Here is a 19,798-nt window from a genome sequence, read left to right as displayed (position 1 = left end):
CATATATACATGTAAGTGTGTTTATTGTAGTGACTTGTATTGTTTTCATGTATAGGCTCTTTTAAGATTTATAATATGAACCCATTTAACAACATTACAACATGTCAAAACGTTACATTTCTTTAGTATATGAACACTTTTATATATAATATCAATACACACTATTTAGATAAGATGAACATACAGGATAGTGGAATCTGAAAAAACAAACAATTCATATCAAAAAGTTCAAGAAGCCAAGGAATAAACAGTTTGAAGTTGTAGGTGTTTGCACTATGGGTCTGGCAGGATCCTGCAACACTTGAATAGATTAAACCCAGGAAGTGACATTTATTAGATTTAAGGCTTTTACCTGACACAAAGCAATAAAAGTGCATCTAACAGGCAGTAAAACAAGGTGCCTCTGATTCTTTCCAAATACCCATAATCGCACCGTTTTACTCCCCCTGAGTCTCTGCAGCTGTGGTCGCTCGCTGCTTGTGTTCCTCCATCTCTTCCAGCTCCTCTTGGAGGCGATGAAGCTGAGCCAACTTCATTTGTTCTGTGAAAGTCACAGACCATCAGAGGTGTTGGAAATGGAACATTGTCACGGTCTGTTTATTTTTGAAAGTAAATGGTAAATGGTAAATGGACTGTACTTATATAGCGCTTTATCCAGTCTTTAAGACCCCTCAAAGCGCTTTACATACTACATGTCATTCACCCATTCACACCCATTCATACAGAGCAGTGTACCTTACTCTATAGGACCTAACATTCATACACATTCACACACCGTTGGCCATGCCATCGGGAGCAACTCAGGGTTAAGTATCTTGCCCAAGGATACATCGACATGTTGACTGCATGGGCTGGGATCGAACCCACAACCTTCTGGTTGAAAGACGACCACACTCCCTCACAGCCACAGTCAAAGTCATTTTCTCCTTGTCTTCCTGTCTGTTTCCCCTCCTGTCTGATTGTCTTCTGTTCACCTGTTGCCTGTGTTTCACCTCCCCTCCCCTGTGTCTTCTCTTGTGATACCCTTCTGTGTATTCAGTCTTGCTTTCCCTTGTGTTCCTCGTCCCTGTCCCCATGGTTTGGTTCCTTATTTCACATCATTCCCATGGTTGTTCCTGTTGCCCTTGTCTGCCCTCCTGCGTCCTCCTAGTTCTGTTTGCTCGCTACTTTCCTTTTGTTTTACTTCTCCTACTTCTTCAGTTTTGGTACCAGCTTCTAAGTTAATAAAAGCTTGCCTTATGTTTACATTCCCATACCTGCCTCCCCTGCTGTTGGGTCCGCATTACTACCAAACATAAACACTGAAGTCATGCATGTAAAGGATCAATGTTTTATGGCTTGCAGACGATGGGCATGAGTTAAGAGAGGACACTTACCGGCTGCCAACAGCTGACTTCTTCTATTCTTTGCACTTGTGATTTCATCTGGGAGCCTTTCTAGAGACTAAGTAACAGTTTGAAGGTTTGTCATTATTCTGTTTTGAAGATGTGAGAAAGTATATCAAATGTTGTACTCATGTTTATACAACATAAGACTAACTCACAAAGACAGAGTGCAGGTTCTTATGCTGCTCTATCAGATGAAGAAGTTGGTTTTCAAACTTCATCCTGCAATAACAAGGCTGATATTATTGAATCCACATTTTCAAGTATTTTTTCAAGTTATCCTTGCATTGTAAATCGTTACCGCTGCTTCCGGTGTTTAAGCTTGAATTCCTGGATTTCACATCTGTACTGTTCCAGAAGTTCCTCACTTTTCCTGTTCTGATTTAACTGCCTGCAAAACACACACAATGTAACACTTGGTTCAAGATAATACTTGAACTTCTTAAAATAAGAAAATACTCATTACCTTTCTGTCGTAAGTATTTCATTTAGTATACAGAAATCAGCTCTGCCATGTGATTAGTCCGTATGTATTTATTGAATTACTAGAAAACATGCTATATTGTTATGCCCTTATCAAGACAGAAGATATCACCTAGCCCTACGCAATACATATCAAATGTACAATTAGAGAAGTGAAAAGTTGACGATAAAACAAAGACCCAGAAAGGAATCAAACTCCGAAGCCTTAACACTCCACATCTTCCTTAGAGCCTTAGGAAAACTGCTCATTCAATCAAATCAATATATAGAAAGGAGTAGAAATGTATCATTGAAAAGGTATGAAGGGACACAAACTGGAATTCTTTGTACATCAACTTGGCAACTAGAGAAATAGATATCAATACAAGTCAATTAGGAACCGAGTCAAAACATTACTTATGTTTTTGTTTACAGTTCAAATGGAAGGGCTCAGAAAAACAAATCCAACATGTCCTAACAAATACAGAAAATACAGCCATCAGAGAATTTCTCGAGGATAATAAATATCTAGGATTCTGATGAGTTGCTGCCATCTAGTGTTACAAATCACCAACAGCAGTTTCACAAAGTGGAGAAATGAAAACGTTAAAGCGAAACTCAAAGCAGAACTCTTTATAGCTGCATTTCTATATATGTATTCTGGTTGGTGCCGAGCTCACCTGACCGAGTCCTGCTCAGACTCCGCACTCTGAAACTGAAGCTTCCTGCACAGCTCTGGAGAACAATCAGCTTAGTTCAATGTATTGTGTTTGTTTTAACATGACAGATTTATTTCCAGACAGTCAGTCAGCCAAAACATTAACACGACATGGCAACAAATGTTCATACTTATTGGGATATAATCAAATACACATGTACACGTGTTTGTCTGCGTACCTTCTTTTTCTTTAAGGATTCCTTCCTGTTGGTAAGCTTCAGTTTGTACTGTAAACAACGACAATGGTTAGTAATGATAGATAATAAACAACATAATATATGGTACATGAGACATAAATAGTTGCAAATAAGATAGCAAATACATGTATTTTCTACTTATATTTTAGCAACAGCTACAATAGCTTCATTGGATACAGATCAAATATAATTATTATGAATGATTTTGTGTCTTACAAGATGCCAGTTCTTTCTGCGAAGAGTCACTGACGCATTTGATCTCCTTGATTTCCTCTTCCAGGATTATTTTACCTTTGAAAGAAACAGTGTGACTAAAACATGACAACTGTTCAGAAGTTCAAATGTGGGGAAATGTAAAAAGTAGAGAGGTAAACCAAAAAAAACTTTGCTAATTATTTTTTTTATCTCAAAGATGATGAAAAGAACAAAATAAGTTCTCAACATTTTCCTTGTTCACAAGCAAAGTCACTGCCCCTTCTGCAAGGGAGATGCTATAGAACACATTGAGCTACACATTGAATGGATTACTCAGACAATTCGTTTATATATTATTATAGTTTTGTGATGCAAATATGAATGGAATTAGTTTTTTTTTCAAAACCCGTACTGACATGAAATGCAGTATATCCAAGACAAAAGAGTGGAAATCATTTGTAACATATGTACCACATGTTTTTTTCTGTGCACATGAGTCGTTAAGAAATAGCGATATTTGCCAACATACCTGCCATCCAGTTTCATCACTACGAAGACTCTGGTATAGCTGTTTTCATTCACATGTATGTCAGACTGGTCTTAGAGGGTGTTGCAGTTCCCTCTAAGATGGAGATATTAATCATATCTCATGGTTCTCCATTCATCATGTTCTGAAACTCCTTATTAGGAGTAACAGGTAAGGATGTACCTCACTGAAGATACCAGCTTCATGATATGAGAAACATTAAGATCAGTACGTACAGCCGTCTTACTCGCGGTGCACAATCACAAATCTTTCTCTCAATATCTAACCGTTGAGTCGTAAAGTTTTCACTTCACTTTCCTCGGGCATCAACATGGCATTTTCACCCAGAGAACTGCCGCTCACTATATATTTTACATTTTCAGACCATTCTCAGTCAAAACTAGAGATGGTTGTGCTGAGAATCCCAGTAGATCAGCAGTTTCTGAAATACTCAGAACAGCCCGTCTGGCCACAACAACCATGCCACGTTTCTTCCCCATTCTGATGCTCTGTCTGAACTCCACCAGCTCGTCTTGACCATGTCTATATGCTTAAATGCATTGAGTTGCTGCCATTTGATTGGCTGATTAGATATATTGCGTTAACGAGCAGTTGAACAGGTGTACCTAATAAAGTGGCCAGTCAGTGTGTATCATAGTAAAAGCACACAGTGATGATGACAAGCTACATTTGTCTCGCCCTGCATTAGAAAAGCCGTCAAAGTTAAAAAAAGAACATAATCAAACTAAAAAATGTATTAAAAGAAAAGATGTCATATTCACAGGAAATAATTTTCAAATTGATTGTTTGACACAAATTCCATGCACACAGTTTATCAGTTGGACTCCTATTATTGATGTTATGAATTTAATATAATGTGAACTATCCATAAAATGTACTTAATGTCTTCAATGAAGGCTTTATTAAATTGTTATGGATTTGTATTCACATTTATGTCAGACTGGTCTTAGAGGGTGTTGCAGTTCCCTCTAAGATGGAGATATTAATCATATCTCATGGCTCTCCATTCATCATGTTCTGAAACTCCTTATTAGGAGTAACAGGTAAGGATGTACCTCACTGAAGATACCGTCAAAACGACGTGAGAGCCTGTTAGACCATTCAGAACAGCGGTCTTACTCATGGTTTTAAGTTTCGATATCGGAATTCAACTTTTGCCTACCACATGTAGTTGAATGTGTTGTTGCTTGAATTCTGACCTTTATTTTGTTCGTTCATAAATATGTATGTTCTATTTGCTGTTCTGTCGGTTAAACCTAAAAGGAAACGTGTTCATTTGCATAACAGAGCAAACCCTGCTTTCTCATTGGTGCGCATTCACAAAGGTTTCTCTCAGTTTCTCTCAATCTCAGACGACCTTGTATTAAAGTTTTCACATTGCAGGAACAATTTACCTCTATATGACACACTACACTCAGTCCATGTGCTTATTCTTAAGTAGTTTTGAAGTGTTCAACAAAAGAAAAACAGCTCGATTTAACATCGGAAGCGGAAGGGTTATTTTACAAAGACTAACACACATTTCAAGATGTTGACTCCCAAATCCACATCATGCATTTGCTACGTTTCAAATGTATATAAGTGCTGCTTTCTAAAGATACGTACTAAATGTTGTTGTGATAACAGGACTCGCATTGATCGAATGATTAATATTTTAGTATGAATGCAAAACCATGAACGATCAAGGGACCGCCGACACGAACCAAATGCAACACGAAGACGGAAGAGCGCGACAGTGACTCATCTTACCTAACTTTGTACTCTTTGTGTTACCTCTAAATAAACTGAAATTGTGAAGCAGTTTGTTTTTTAATTCAAATAATGTTGTATTCTTCGTGTCCAGTATCCATTCAATGCAATTGTTAGATGAAAAAAGAAGGTTCACAAGTTACACAAAAAGGATATGGAGGTGTTGTGTTTTCTTAACTAGAAAACAAAAACTGATCTCATCTTTCTCCAAAATATGTCGCTGTTTTCTGAACTGCCTGACCAGACTTTATCCTACACTACTCACTTTCCTTTTAGTATGCTATACAATGCACATCAAATGTCTCAGTAACTTCTGGAAATAAAAAAAAAACGTTATAATGTTATAACTCTACCTTGTTGCAGCCTCCTCAATTTGCCCATCAGCTGTTCAACTTTGGGCTCATGCATACCTCCACCTGACAGCAGAGCATGAACATGTCAGCCTTGTTTATAGGATCTTTTTTTAGGTTTAAATGTATAACATGTGCTACTTCACCTTCGTTCAGCGGTATAACATTAATCAAGTCCCCAATGTTAAATCCTGTGAAAGAAAAATACATGTTAGATAAGTGAAAAGTTTTGGTCTTACTTCTATAATGTCCCAATAAGCATAGGCCTATAGGCTTATATACCGTAAGTGTTAGATATCTAAAAGCATCACAAAGTCATAGGTATTTTTAGGTTTCCCTTATTATTTAATTTACATTATAAAGAGTTACGTTTGTTAAAGTTAACATACAAGCCTTCTGCTTAAAAGCTATTTTCAGGTTAGGGCTCAGACTTCGTTTTTAGCTAACATATACAAATGCTAATGTTTAAAAAATGTAACCACACCTACTTGACTGTAACATAGCCAATATTTGAGTGATACGCTACATTAAAAAGGAACATATTGAATACGAAGCCAATGCTTTTGTACGTTCCTTCACTACAGTACTCTGGGTTGTTTTATTTAAAGTTAGCTTTAGCTTACAAGTTACACAGTCAACTGGACAGCAGACTACCGTTTATCAATATAAGAAGATTCCTTGGAAGATTCTTAAACTCAGTAATGTAATACAATTTTCCCTATAGTGACTTATATTTCAATATAAATTTAAGCTGTCTAACCTGTGGTTTCGGACATGTTTATCCAGCGAGGGAAGTCTTTTCCTAAGATATCTAAACTAACAGTTCTAACCGGTTCTAACTGAAGGAGCGGAGGGATCTCAACGTTTGCCGCCAAAAGTGCGCCGGCCGTCTATTTTCTGAATGGATATAGTGGCCTATATACCATACCTTTTCAAATTGACTTACATTTGGGATCTGTAATTCAGCGTATAGTTTTTTGGAGCTACATAAACGACCCAGACCGAAGGCTTGTATATCTCAGCATTTGTAATTGCCTTATGGAAACATCGGCGTCACTTTGTATATACGGTAACAAAAAACCCAAATAAACACATCAAACATTACTGAGTGGGACCTTTTACAACTGAAAAATAAAGTTTCAGCTCTATGTCTGACAGTTAATAAATCAACGTTTTTATAAGTTGATTTAGTTATTTGTATAAGTTCCAAAGCTGCATAAAACTTCCCTTTTAACTGTATTATTTTCTTAGATATTATATATATGATTTATTAGTAGGCTATTTCCAAATTTAACAAAACAGTTTAACACACAAAGTTGGACACAATTATATTTGATAAGTTTTAATGAAAAGCTAACAGCTGTGTAGAGGAGTGCAGTTCCACTTTGATTTAATGCAAATATACAATGAAAACAGAACTTCAAAACCCCAAAATTACTTCATCTATACACATCAAACCACTAAGGAGTGCTTTGTACAAGTACACGTTAGTTAGATACAAACACAAACGTTAAAAAAAAAGAAGAGTTTACCAGGGCTGCCCAACTCTCTCATAAACCGGAATATCTGTAAATTGTGCATTATCAGCACATGCAAATGAGAGGGTCATGCAAGAGGTGAAAAATCTGAACAGAAGTTACAGAATAAAAAAATGTTCATGTTGAATATGTCAGTCGAGTGGTGTGTGTTTATGTGCAAGGAGAATTCTGTCTTCCAGTGCATGTTGATTCCTTTACCTTGTGTATATAATGGTTTCAGAATCCCCTTAAGTAACTCCAAACAACAGTTTTTTTTTTGTTCAACACCAGTTTAAAAACCTTCAAATCAACGCTGGTACCTACATCAAGCTCAATAAATAGATAAGTTATAAGTCTGTCGTCCATTTACTTCCTAAAAGCTAATAATGAAGTTCTGAAACCTGGATTAGCTTGATATAGAGGTGGTCAGGAATTCCAAAACGTTTTGTTCACATTAGCTAATAAGAAAAAGAAAACACAGCACTACATTTGCACTTCACATTAATGACCAGATAAGAGGAAATTAGTAAGAACAGTAAAGAAAAAAAAAGGGGACACATCAGCTTATGTAATGATTTATACTAAAAACTAATTTCTCTTTCCTCTTCAAAAGATGTCCGTAAGAATATACGGTTTATAAATACTGCTTTATGTTCATGTTAAGTTATATACATCCAACATTGATCTTCATTCTCTTGCCATTATAATATTTAAGTTGCTGTACTCGGTAAGTGAAGTTCTGATATCAGAGCAATTATTTCCTGAAAAGCAACAAATCCAAAGGAATCACTTCAGCATGCCATTTGGNTAACCCTCCCGCTGCCTCCAGGTGCTGCAGAGATTTCATGAAGGGAAGGAGGTCCTGCCAACACTGGCAGGACAGAAGACGACAAGCCCGTTCTAAGCCCGGCTTAGAACGGGCTTGTCGTCTTCTGTCCTGCCAGTGTTGGCAGGACCTCCTTCCCTTCATGAAATCTCTGCAGCACCTGGAGGCAGCGGGAGGGTTAACTCAGCCTCTGAGAAGACAAGCGCGCAGTGCCTTTCACCCACCGCCTTCACTGTGTTTACCTTCAGAATCATCAGAAAGGCTAAAGAGCGGTATGGCTGATGTGTTTACTTTTAACTTTTAACCACACACACTCCTTCAATGCAGTGCACCAACACATAAATAAAGAAGCAATAAGTGACGAGTCAAGAAACAGGGAGTCCAGACTGATAAGTTCAAAAGCAATGCACTTAACCAAACACGCACACACGCACGCACGCACGCACGCACGCACACACGCACACACGCACGCACGCACGCACGCACGGACGCACACACACACACACACACACCTCCACACACCCACACACACACACACACACACACACACACACACACACACACACACACACACACACACACACACACACACACACACACACACACACACACACACACACGATTTAAACGCAGACTTGTGTTCCTCCATGTTTCGTTATTGTTTCACTGAGCGGACCCGCGAATATTTTTCAAACGCTCCCTTTTTTGGTCCATCTGCGGCGGTAATAGGTTTTGTGCGCTGTGATGATTCGGCTGTACCTTTGGTAATGAATATTAAATGTTGTGAGGAAATCTTTCCACCAATAATTCCAATAGGTAATCCAAAATGTATTCACTTCAGGTTTACGAAAGTAACTGTAATCAGATTACTTGTTTTTCAAATGTAACGCGAGCTGAATACAGTTACTTGATTTTTGTATCACCAACCCTGGTGATACATAATTATGAAATAAATAATTCACAGTTTCCAAACATTTGTAGGGATTAAATGGTTAACTACCTGTGGATGTCTGTCTCATCCAGATTATTCATGACTCTGGACTTCATGTATTGCCTTGAAGATGAGTAGCTTTCCTGGGTTCCTTCAGCATAGCTGTGCCTCTGGAAGGCACTGCTACTCGCATCCATCTGCCTGGAAACTATGGACCTTCCCTGCTCCAGGAACGAATGCTGCAGACGAAACTGTTGCTGGGAATACTTTCCAATTGTAACTCCTGTCCCAGGTTCAACAGTGTGACGAAATGGATCGTTCCTTCGGAAAGGAATTGCGGAAGAGTCGCCATAGGGGAAGGCAGGGGAAATCTCAGGCTGCCTGCGGTAACCTACGGGGGTGCGCAAAGACTGGGTCCTCTTCAAACCAAACTGGGTGCCTAAGTAACTGCTTGTGCTGCTGCTGTCAGAAAGAGCAAGTGCTCCATTGGATGGGTCAATGACCAGCGGCTCTGACTGAGCGAAGAGAATTCTAAACTCTTCATCGAAGGTGGACACCAGTTCCCCGAGGAAGAGGTGGGCGATGCAGCGGTGGATCTTCTCATAGGACCACATGAAACTGTAAGAAATAAGACAATAGAGTCAATTAAAGTACTTTACAGAATAAATGTACAACAAACATAATAAACATAATTAAATGACTCACCTGTAGTTGCCACTCAGCACAGCTTTGCAGTCAGCCAAAAGGAAACGATCTTTCACCTGCCCCTTGAATGATTTCCCCGTGCGGGAATAATAGGTTACACCTGCCACCGTCCTGACGCGCAACATCTGTAAAAACAAATTCCAATCATGTTATTTACACATGCAAGCCGTGATGGAAGTTACATGTTGTAAATAACAAAATAAATGCTAAAGGATAGCCAACTCTTCAGACTCTTTTGAGAAAACAAAAAAAAGGCAAACTCACAGGGTGGTGATCCAAGTTGACTTTGCAGTTTAAGACCATAGTGATAAACTGATGAGAGTCCTGCTCATCCAGTAGAAGGTAAACTGGAACGTGCCGTGCTGTTGCATCCAAGAGGTCCGCAAAAAGGTCAACATCTGTGAACGTGTCCATCACGATCGCAATAACCTGAAGAAGAAGCAAAAACAAAAAAATACAAAATTAGGTTTGGTCCGTTTCAGAGGGACTTTATCAGCAAGATAAAGCAGAGAACATTATGCTCTGAGGAAAGAGGACTGCACATTATGTGATCACTTTTATGGTACTTTTAACATACTGTTTACACATTTCTCCTGACAGTGTGATAAATGAGTTGGATGTCAAGACTAATCTTTGTTCTAACGTTATTTACCTTACATTTGATTTAGCTGACACTTTTATCCAAATCGTTATACAATAAGTGCAATCCACCATGAAGATACAAACTCAGAACAGCAAGAACTCATTACATTTGAGTACGTATACATGTAAAATACAATGTATTCATGTAGTAAAATAACGTCTCTCAAATAGACATAATGGCTATTTAACTACATTCAGTGTATCAGCAATACACCGTACGTTATTCCCAATTAAATGTACATAACAGACATGTCATAGAAAGATGAATGACTCCTGAGATAAAAATGGAGGACAGATAATGACACGGCCCAGTCAAACAGGTTTGACTGCTTTTGGTATGTACACATAGTGTTAACTTTATTTTAATCTTACATAAGGCCAACCTGTTATAAATTCATCTAAAAGGGAGTGGTGGCAAATATGACAGTTGTAGATAAAACTAACAGTGAGATAACACAACCCTCACATACACCATTTCCTGGCAGCTCTATCTTAAAAATGTTCAAGGGAGTTACACTTTGATTCGAGAGAAAGACTTTGCAGACCGTTTACATGCATAAAAAATAAAAATTCATAACACGCAAGGGGACGGGTAATAACCGGAAAAGCATGACATGGGACCTTTAAATTACATCATAGTTTATTCATAGAGTGTGTCAGATACAAAAGCATATTTTACATGTTTGTTGTTGCACACTGAATAATTTACTAACATTGAAATCTTTGATCGCATCCTAAATTCCAGCTGAAAGCAAACCGGATTTACAAGTTTAACTTACTTGGCGTGCATTCTTGATGAGTCTTCTGGCCTGCTCCTTGATGCTCGGCATGTCTGGGTCGGAGGGGTTCACTAGAGTGGTGACCTCTGTGGGCCCCATGAAGCTTTGCTGGGGCAGCGGCCAGCCCAGATCCAGCCCCGGGGCGGCCAGGTCGGACTGCATCGGCCAGTACGTGTCGGAGGAGCCATCTTCTTCCAGACCTCCTTCAGGGTACGTCAGCTCGGGCATGCCGGAGGTCTGGTTCGGCGCGTGGATCGTGGATTTGATCAGATCAATCTCCTGCTGTGCCAAGAAACCAACCACATCCGCAGACTGGAGGAACTCATGGTAACCCTGCAGTGACAAAGCCAAATTCATTATGTCGTTAAATACAATGTATTCTTCTTAGAGAGTTTTATATAAATATTATTTACAATCACACGTTAAAAAACCTAGAAAGCTGCAGGGTTACCTGTACGTCATTCTCTATCAAAGCATCAATAGCCAGGCGATACTCCTCACGGTAATGTGGGGGCAGGAAATTTGGGTCGAGGGGGTTTTCCCCAATCGATGAAGACTGGGATCGGTGTGCCATGATTGGAGAGAGAGGGGCGGGTCAAAGGTCAGGGCTAGGGTCGCAAGGGATAAAGGGAGAGGGAATTTGAACCTGTGCAGAAAGAACAAAAAGGTCAGTGTGAGACAGAATTGCGTTGTTAAATTAAAAAACATTATGTAAAAATGTTTATTTATACAGGCGCTTGTACAGTTCATTTAAGGGTTTGAGAGAAAAAAAAAATTCTAAGGTTTCTAAGAATCTTAAAGCATTTTTTAGATGAACTATTTTTCAGTCACAGTTGCAACTGGATAACACATCAAGCATCCATTTGTGTTATACTACTTCTAATTGATATAAATATTCTTCAGGGTGGTGAGGAAGAACAATTTGTGTCAGGGTTCACAACACAGATTACCAGTAACCTCCGACACAAAGATTCTATTGTTGTGGAGGCAAAGGCCTGTGCAGTAGGTTTACCAAGTTCACCTTTCATGTTTACACAACTTCTCCCCACACAATACCACATGCTTATAATCCTACAGATTTTAACATTTGTGACAGATCTGCACAATTATTTATTTTTTATCCAAGGGCCACGTCTCCATTTTTAAGACGGGTAAATGAGTGCAGTCTATGGATCATTTTGTTAAAACAATACAAATACTGAATAGGTGTGGCTCTCTACCTACAATTGAAATAATTGTTTGAAGTGGTTTGTCATATAATAATTGACTGGATGACCTTAGGCCATATTAATAATAAAAAAAACCTGATATATTGTTTGCAACCTATTTAATGCCAATGCATCATCAATCATCAATGCATGCTGTTCACAATATACTCCCATTTATAAAGTTGTTATTAATGGCATCATGCACTGTTTATTTAACGTTTAATTCAACGTAACATACTAATAGCACAGATTACTAACTTACTTTTCAATCTGGTTTATATAAAAAACTGCAGTAATATAAAAACAACAGGATATGGAAAATAAAAAGGGAGGGAGAGAAAGAACAAAGTGAAGTTAGAGAAAAGGGAGGTGTAGGGAAGAGGTGGGAAAGGCATTTCGAGGTGTACAGACAGGTTCTCTCATATCTCAGCAAATCTTCCTGCTGGTGCGTCATGCTTCAAGTTGTTACTCGGAACTCATCCTGAAAAATCAGGTTCAGTCGTAACACATTCATTCATTTAGAGAACGATGAGTACTTGATCTCACTTAATCTACGTGTATGAAAGGAACATTGTTACATTTCTTAATTTTTACTTGAGAAAGAGCCGGTGGAAACGTTTGGGATTCACTTTGAGGATCAACTAACCTTGAGATCAAAGTTCAACCTTATTTAAATGATTTAATCTGCAGATAAATGGATTACAATTTCTCACTCCAAGGACAAATATACAATATCCAAAAACCATTTACAAAAGCTAGAGACAACTAAACCAGGCAAACTGGAAGCTTACAACAACAATACAACAAGGAAGGACATTATAATAATCATACAAATAATAATAAATAGGGCTCCGCTATAGATTCATTATTTCAACATTAAAAAGCTTGTTGATTGGTTCAATCACATCCTCACAGCTGGGAAGATGAAACAAGGAAAAAAGATTATTGTGTCATCAAAAAAGTTGCAGATTAAAAAATTATGAATTAACTATGTGTTTCAGCTTTAATAACAAAAGCAGGTTTGACCGGCTTGGTTTAGTGAGGGTTTTTCCATTATTACTTGAATTCTGTTAATTATTTTGTCGTTTACTGTATGTGCTTGGAAAGATAAAGTAAAGGTTCACTAAACAGTTTGAATGCCGGATGCTAACCTAAAACACAACCACGTGTTATGCACCATCAGCTGAGCCATCCAGGACAACCCTCATTGATCTTTAAAATGTTCCTGAGAGCTGCGGACTGTAGGGCCATCTGATGCAGGAGATGTAAGCCAGAGAGCGAAGAAAAATGTACCAACATATTGGAATGATTTGACTGTTTATATCTCTCCTTTAGCCACTTCCGGGCTCCATAGACTTTTATGTTTAGAACCACTTAAACAGTTCCAGTATTGGAAGAAATCTGGTTCAATACTTTGTCAATCTCAAACAATACAAGTGTTCCTTCTGCACATCGCAACATGTGTTCAAAACAGGAAGTGTTTTACACTGTGTGGATAAATCACAACAGAAACGTCTTTCTGTGCAACTATGTTTGACTGACAGCCTGGGTTCATGATCAGGGTTTGTGTGACCTGGGGTCTGAGTGGGAGGGTGAGTAGATGCTTTGGAAGGGTTTACCTGTTAAAAGAGTGTGTGAAGTGTTTTCTATGAACTTCCACTCAACTTAAAGAGATTGGTGGGGATGGAAAACGTCCCTATGGCATTACCCGTAATCATAGGGAGAAGCCGGTTTATTCAGAGCCTCGTGAGTCACTGGGTCGCCCGGCCTGGCCTGGGGATAACTTGCAACATACCTCTCTCTGATGATTCATCTGCTGGTAAAATGGCTGACATCCCGTTTCCTTTCTGGGTTTTAACCACAAAAATTGCTCTGTCCTGTTCACATTAAAACTTCCATAGTGGACAGGGAGGCACGTTAGACGCACAAACTGCTTGAATGGGATAGCTTTACTAATGCCAAGTTTCTAAAATGGAAGAGTCTAAACTACTTTCATGTGTCTTGTTTTGCTCAATGTTTTAAATCATGAAGCAGCCTGAGGCTTGATCTGTGTTTAAGTGAATCTGATGAGGCAGCATTAAGCATGCATACCTGAGGACTTGTGATAACAGCCATAAAGAGAGAGATGTGCACCTGCCTGTGGTCGTCATAACGTTTTAATCTCAGAAAATCCATTGATGTGGCAACATAGCAACAGCCAAAAAACAACACTGCAAGTAATATGCAAATTGTGAAATCATCGTTTAACGTGTCGCTGCATTCCAGTTTCCAAAACCTAAAGGGTGAAATTACTATTATCATTATATGGCTTTATTTTTGTGTTTGCTTTCTGATCAACAGTCCAAGACCTAAAGATATTGAGTTTATCCTCATGGCAACATTCAGCAAGTTCCACCAGTCGAGGCATCAACTAATCTTGCAGCTCCATAGGTAATATTCAGCACTTTACTTGGAAAATGAGTTGAAAGAGTTCTAAATTGTTGAAGGTTAAAACACTCTACCGTAGAGAAATAGCAGGGCAGATGGACCCTGAGGTGAATATGATCTGCCTGAAGAGAACAGTAGCACTAAACAGAGCCCGGGGGTTTCTTATTCACCCTCTGGACCACGGGTCAATGCAGACGAACCAACGGGGAAAAAAATACAATGAAAAAGAGACATGGCCGCCGTCCTCCACCTCACCTGGCTGTCCAATATTCAAACAAATACCACTGCTTTGTTTGTTGTTATAGTAACTGCAGTAATGCATCAAACAGTAGAGACATGATGAGAGAGATCTTTCTTTCCCTCTGTTCCTCTCTCACTTTCAAGGCTTTCTTGCTCTAAATGCACCAATAACAAAGGTGGTTTGAAACACTAAACCACCACAGGGGCGGCCAGAGACCGACTGCAGCTCCTCATGGTGGATAAACCCAATATTCAGATGCCCAACGTTTACTCACTTAGCGAGAAAACTGCTCATTCACAGCCTTCCTGCCCCGGGAAGAGGGAGAAACATTAAGAGCTGAGGGAGAGAAAAGGTTATCTGTCTCAACATGTGAACCAGATAAACGAGTCTGAAAGGACAAACTCTAAATTATATTTTGTGTTTCCTCTCTTGTCTCGCACACATCTGAACACTCCTCACTAAACAAACACTCTGATTGATCCGGCATACCTCTCCGGTCCAGTCATTCTGTGCGATAATTCTGTGTGAATGGAGTGAGAAACGAATACCTGAAAACAGGTTAGGAGAGAAGAGCCAGTAACGTCCTGTGTCAGGAACTTTGAATGCCTCTTTGGGCAGATTAACATAGATAAGAGCAAACACAGAGTACATCTTTTCTCTGTGTATCATCACACCTCAGTGCTAATGTTGAATGCCACAAAAAGACAGCTGAAGGTCAGAAGAATGTATAGGAAAAATGGCGGCACCTATCCCTAATTTTTAAACTGTGTTACATAGCAGCACTGCTAGAAAAACAGGTCCTCGTCAAATGTTCCAACTGCCTTAATGTCTGTGGTCCTCTTGAGTGGAAAACCCAACAATAAATGCATGAAAAATTTCCTACTCTGCTCCTTCTCTACTCACAGAAGCACGTTATTGTGCATACATGAGTGATAACCACAGACAATGAACCCTCGTAATACATCAAATGCAAACAAAGCTGGCCTTCTGCTCGGCCATATAGCTAGTGTAAGAAGATGAAAACTATAAAAAGAAGCACACAATCATGTGGAGATGCCAGCTCTACAAACTGTTCCCCTCAAATTATAAACACATGTTGGATTATTCCGATCCAGTGAGTCACATTGAATGAATGGAGGAACAGCCTGTGGAAGTGAAGTTTGAATCAATGGCTTGTGTGAGTCAAAGCTGCCCACACAATTGATTTTGTGTTTGCAATAAAAGATACAATGAGAGCCTAGGACAGATCAAAGTATGCAGGTGACAACCTGTGGAACGCGTATTGCTAAACAGAACAGTCTGTGTAGTCGCAAACGACCTTCTATTATCTCAGCAATTATCTTTGGATTAGACTCTAATTTAAAGATAATTGCTGAGATAATGCAAGGTCGGGCTAACTTGACATCCCTCTAATTATTAGAGGGATGTCAAGTTAGCCCGATGACATGCAATGCAATCCTTAGCAATGTGCAACCAAGCATTAGACATGCTTGTTAAAATGTCCATGTCTATTCAAACATAATTTATCACCTTGCGTTCCCTACAAAATATCCACACAGTCGGACTAAATTTAGCTTTTTTTCTCTTTCAATAATGTCTTCAAAGGACTGGAGAGAGAGCAGTATTTAGTGCCAGCCAACACGGAGCCTTCTTGTGTGCTTGGACTATAATAACAATACTGTTCAGGTTTTGCAATGGCAGCAGCTACCTCAATGACTTAATCCTTCAGACTGCTGCTGGTGAGGAAAGTAACCCGCATTTCACTTTTTGATTCTACCCACATAGATTGAGCAATGAATGGAAAATAATATGGGGTGGGGGGGGTGGGGGGAACTATGATACCAGTTAGGATATACAAGGACAGGACCTGGACACCTTTCAATAGAATAGAAAAATAGGAAATAATTAGGATAGAGTTAAAGGACGATAAAACTGAAAAGAACACATGCAGTAGGTCTAAAGCAAGATACAATTAGAATATAATAAAACTTAATCAAGTAGTAAGACATTTTTATAAAATAACACAGGACAGAATAGAGTTTAAAGTATATATATATTACTTTAAAATATAATTTAACGGGACACAATAATATAACAGAATAGAATAGAGCATCTGTACAAGTGGTTCTTTGTCCCATTTTGCAACTTCAAACTCCGCTTTATTTTCCACTCCCTACCTCCTATAACTTGGCTGCAGACCTTGTCTCCTTTCCTCTCTTTGTACCAACGGGTATCGCTCTCCCCGGTGAAATATATCAAATTCCTCAGATCCGGCTACAACTACAGCCAAACCCCCCGGTGTGCACCCTCCGCTGCCGATCAGCAACACCGACTCTCCACAGACTCCAGGCCGGGATAAGTGCTTCTCTCGGCGGGCTGAGGTCCTCCAGAGCCGCCGCCACTCGGCATAGACAGCGCGGTGAATGAGGAAGCAGCGGCCGCTCCTGCAGGCTCTCCCCCTCCGCCGGGAGACTCCTCCCAGGCAGCCGAAGACCATTGGAAGTTCACTCCCAGTGGAGTATATAAGTGTTGACCTTTATGTCATTGCTGATGATAATTGTTTCGAGGCCAGTTTGTGCCAGCCTTGTTCCTTGTACTATTTACAGTGTTTGCCCGGTCTTGGCATTGTTTTGCTCTTGTCTAGTTATCTTTACAGTGGAAGAAGAAGAAGAAGTTCATATCTAAAACTGTTTTTATCCCACTGTAGAACAACTCTGTAAGGGGTAAAGGTCCTACATTTAGTAATCTATGTAAAAGTTCTATCAATGTACAATACAATGTAAAATATGTCTACCAAAAGTAAACATGTGGCCTATTCAAGATAGATTTATATTTATATATTATTTTAATTATGCAGCTATTATTGTGTTAACCACTTAAATGTTGCTGCTGATTAAGGTAGGGATCATTTGAATGGATTTATATATAATGTATTTTATATCTTACTTTACACACTGTGGTTCTTCTTTAAAAGGATCCATACTGTCTTATTTGCAATATATTTATTGATTATAGTTTGTATTGTTAACCTTAATGCACTGGTAGCTATTAGTTACCAGATAAAATTACTATTTCCCTAGTTGATATTTCTGTATTGTGCTGTTAGATAAGTGTTGGCTAACACGCTGACATGTCTGGGTTTGCAGTTGGTTAATGTGTCTGAATATTGCCATGAGGAATGCTTTGTGTAAATGATCAGACAGGAAAATAACAATTTTATTCATTCGACATTACTGTTTGGCGACTTTATGCGCTTCTCTCTTTGTGGTACCACATTTGAGCATTTTCTAATATCCTGTATTAATTAGCCTCTTTTCAGTTATTTAGGCTAACTTGTTTTTTGTTGTTTTGCAGGCCACGTTCTCTACAGAAACGGTATGAATTACTCATGCTGTTTTTTTCCGTGGCAAAACACTGAATCAGCAGTCTTTAACAGTTGTCTCTCTCTAGTGCAGGCTACAGCACTCAGTTTCTCCTTCTTTAATATGGGCTATATTTTAGTAGGTTGTTTTTCTGAAGGCCATAAAGTGACAGTGCAGGTAATCATTAGATTCCAGATACGCTACTCGTGCATGTACAAATTTAAACATAATTTGAAGTTGTTGGATTTGACTGATTCTTCTCACACTTTTTTCCAACATGTGAATGATTATCTATTATGTCTCTTTCCTTTTCTGCTTGTCTGAGTTAAATCCAACATTTTTTGAACTTCAGTCTCCACCTTTAACTGATTTGCTCTCTTTGTTTTGGTGTTTCTTTATTTACCTTGCACTACTTCTCATTTAGATTCTCAATCCTCCTCTCTGTGTCACTCACTTGCAGTCAACTACAACAGCAAACATGAAATGAACTCAAGGCATAATACAGGTAGGTTGTATCTTCCTGGTCGAATGTACTTATTGTAAGTCGCTTTGGATAAAAGCTTCAGCTAAATGCAATGTAATGTAATGTAAAGGTTAAACAGCGCTGTGTGTGTGCACTTTATGGGCCGTCCTTTGTCCTGAAACATGTCTATCAGACAGAACACACCTTGTTTTATGGCCCTCTGAGAGCAACACACACTTATGAATTCGACTGTATGTTCAGTGCTGCTCCTAAGGGTGTGCCTCCTGTTTGAATGCGCCCTTGCCCTTTTGAGCTGTTACACACTCAAATAGCAGGAGTTTGCACTTTGCCTTTCATCTCTTTTCCAATTCATGCAAATGTGCAACTCTCAGCATGACAGAGATATGGAAGGAGAGTAAAGTGTTTGCATGCAGCCATGTGAGTATTACAAGTAGACCATGACTGTGCATCATTAAGAATACTATGTGTGTTTCAGGGAAATCGTGTCCAATGAAAGAAGTTCCAATAGAGAGAAAGTGCCTGCCTCCATGAAAAAGTTCTGCTAACAAACACTAGCAGGTATACAGACGCTGAAACGCAGGGTGCGGCAGCTGCAAGGAATGTGCTCAAGGCATCTTACACCACACCCAACTCCTCCCCTCGCCCTCTATCCCCCTCCCTCTCTGAGTCACCTGGCAGCCAGTGGACAGGTGTACAGGTCCAGGCAGAGTCTAGGCAGCAGCCAAATCCTGGCTTGCATCTCAGCATACATGGCAGAGGAGTCGGGACGATTTGAATTCAAACAAACTTTATTGACATGGCAGTTAGAGTTCAATGTTGACAATGGAGTTAAGAGCAAAAACAAAAAAAGTGCATGACTAAGGTCTATGTTGGTAATGGAGGTTACTCGAGTGAGAATAATAAAAGTTAAATGTGAATAAAAGACAAGAGCAGAGCAGGACAAAGTACTCAGATAAAAGTATAAATACTATGTTCTGAAAATACTCCATTACAAGTAAAAGTCCTGAGATTATAATGTTACTTAAGTAGAAGTACATATGTATTATCAGCTTAATTTACTTATACTATCAAAA

The 19,798-nt window shown here is 39.1% G+C and overlaps 2 protein-coding genes across 2 annotated transcripts; both read right to left on the bottom strand.

The window, feature by feature from the left end:
• Positions 1–105: 105 nt before the first annotated feature.
• LOC104947036 (differentially expressed in FDCP 6 homolog) lies at positions 106–5,662 on the bottom strand. The gene is made up of 8 exons (XM_010772965.1): positions 5,607–5,662; positions 2,979–3,053; positions 2,745–2,792; positions 2,528–2,582; positions 1,687–1,776; positions 1,544–1,607; positions 1,377–1,443; positions 106–541 (listed from the first exon to the last, which is right to left on the bottom strand). The coding sequence occupies exons 1-8, from the start codon at positions 5,659–5,661 to the stop codon at positions 438–440; spliced, it is 558 nt and encodes a 185-aa protein (XP_010771267.1). The 5' UTR covers position 5,662; the 3' UTR covers positions 106–437.
• A 3,248-nt stretch (positions 5,663–8,910) lies between these two features.
• On the bottom strand, positions 8,911–17,298 carry LOC104947035 (protein FAM83H). The gene is made up of 6 exons (XM_010772963.1): positions 17,057–17,298; positions 11,455–11,649; positions 11,004–11,336; positions 9,847–10,011; positions 9,583–9,707; positions 8,911–9,495 (listed from the first exon to the last, which is right to left on the bottom strand). Exons 2-6 carry the CDS (start codon positions 11,575–11,577, stop codon positions 8,943–8,945), a joined length of 1,299 nt encoding a protein of 432 aa, XP_010771265.1. The 5' UTR covers positions 11,578–11,649; positions 17,057–17,298; the 3' UTR covers positions 8,911–8,942.
• Positions 17,299–19,798: the final 2,500 nt, after the last annotated feature.

This window comes from Notothenia coriiceps, unplaced genomic scaffold (genome assembly GCF_000735185.1).
Source record: "Notothenia coriiceps isolate Sejong01 unplaced genomic scaffold, NC01 NC01_scaffold00011851, whole genome shotgun sequence".
NCBI classification, from domain to species: Eukaryota; Metazoa; Chordata; class Actinopteri; order Perciformes; family Nototheniidae; genus Notothenia; species Notothenia coriiceps.
Note: the sequence above shows the minus strand (reverse complement) of the source record. Positions and strands in the feature narration are given on the sequence as shown.

Coding starts and splice junctions, on each gene's coding strand:
- LOC104947036 (XM_010772965.1), bottom strand. CDS start 5,661: ATGCATGAGCCCAAAGTTGAACAGCTGATGGGCAAATTGAGGAGGCTG. Junction 1,608..1,686: donor CTTAAACACCGGAAGCAGCG/GTAACGATTTAC, acceptor TTGTTATTGCAG/GATGAAGTTTGAAAACCAAC. Junction 1,444..1,543: donor AGAACCTGCACTCTGTCTTT/GTGAGTTAGTCT, acceptor ACTGTTACTTAG/TCTCTAGAAAGGCTCCCAGA.
- LOC104947035 (XM_010772963.1), bottom strand. CDS start 11,577: ATGGCACACCGATCCCAGTCTTCATCGATTGGGGAAAACCCCCTCGAC. Junction 9,708..9,846: donor TCAACTTGGATCACCACCCT/GTGAGTTTGCCT, acceptor TTGTTTTTACAG/ATGTTGCGCGTCAGGACGGT. Junction 9,496..9,582: donor GTGCTGAGTGGCAACTACAG/GTGAGTCATTTA, acceptor TATTTCTTACAG/TTTCATGTGGTCCTATGAGA.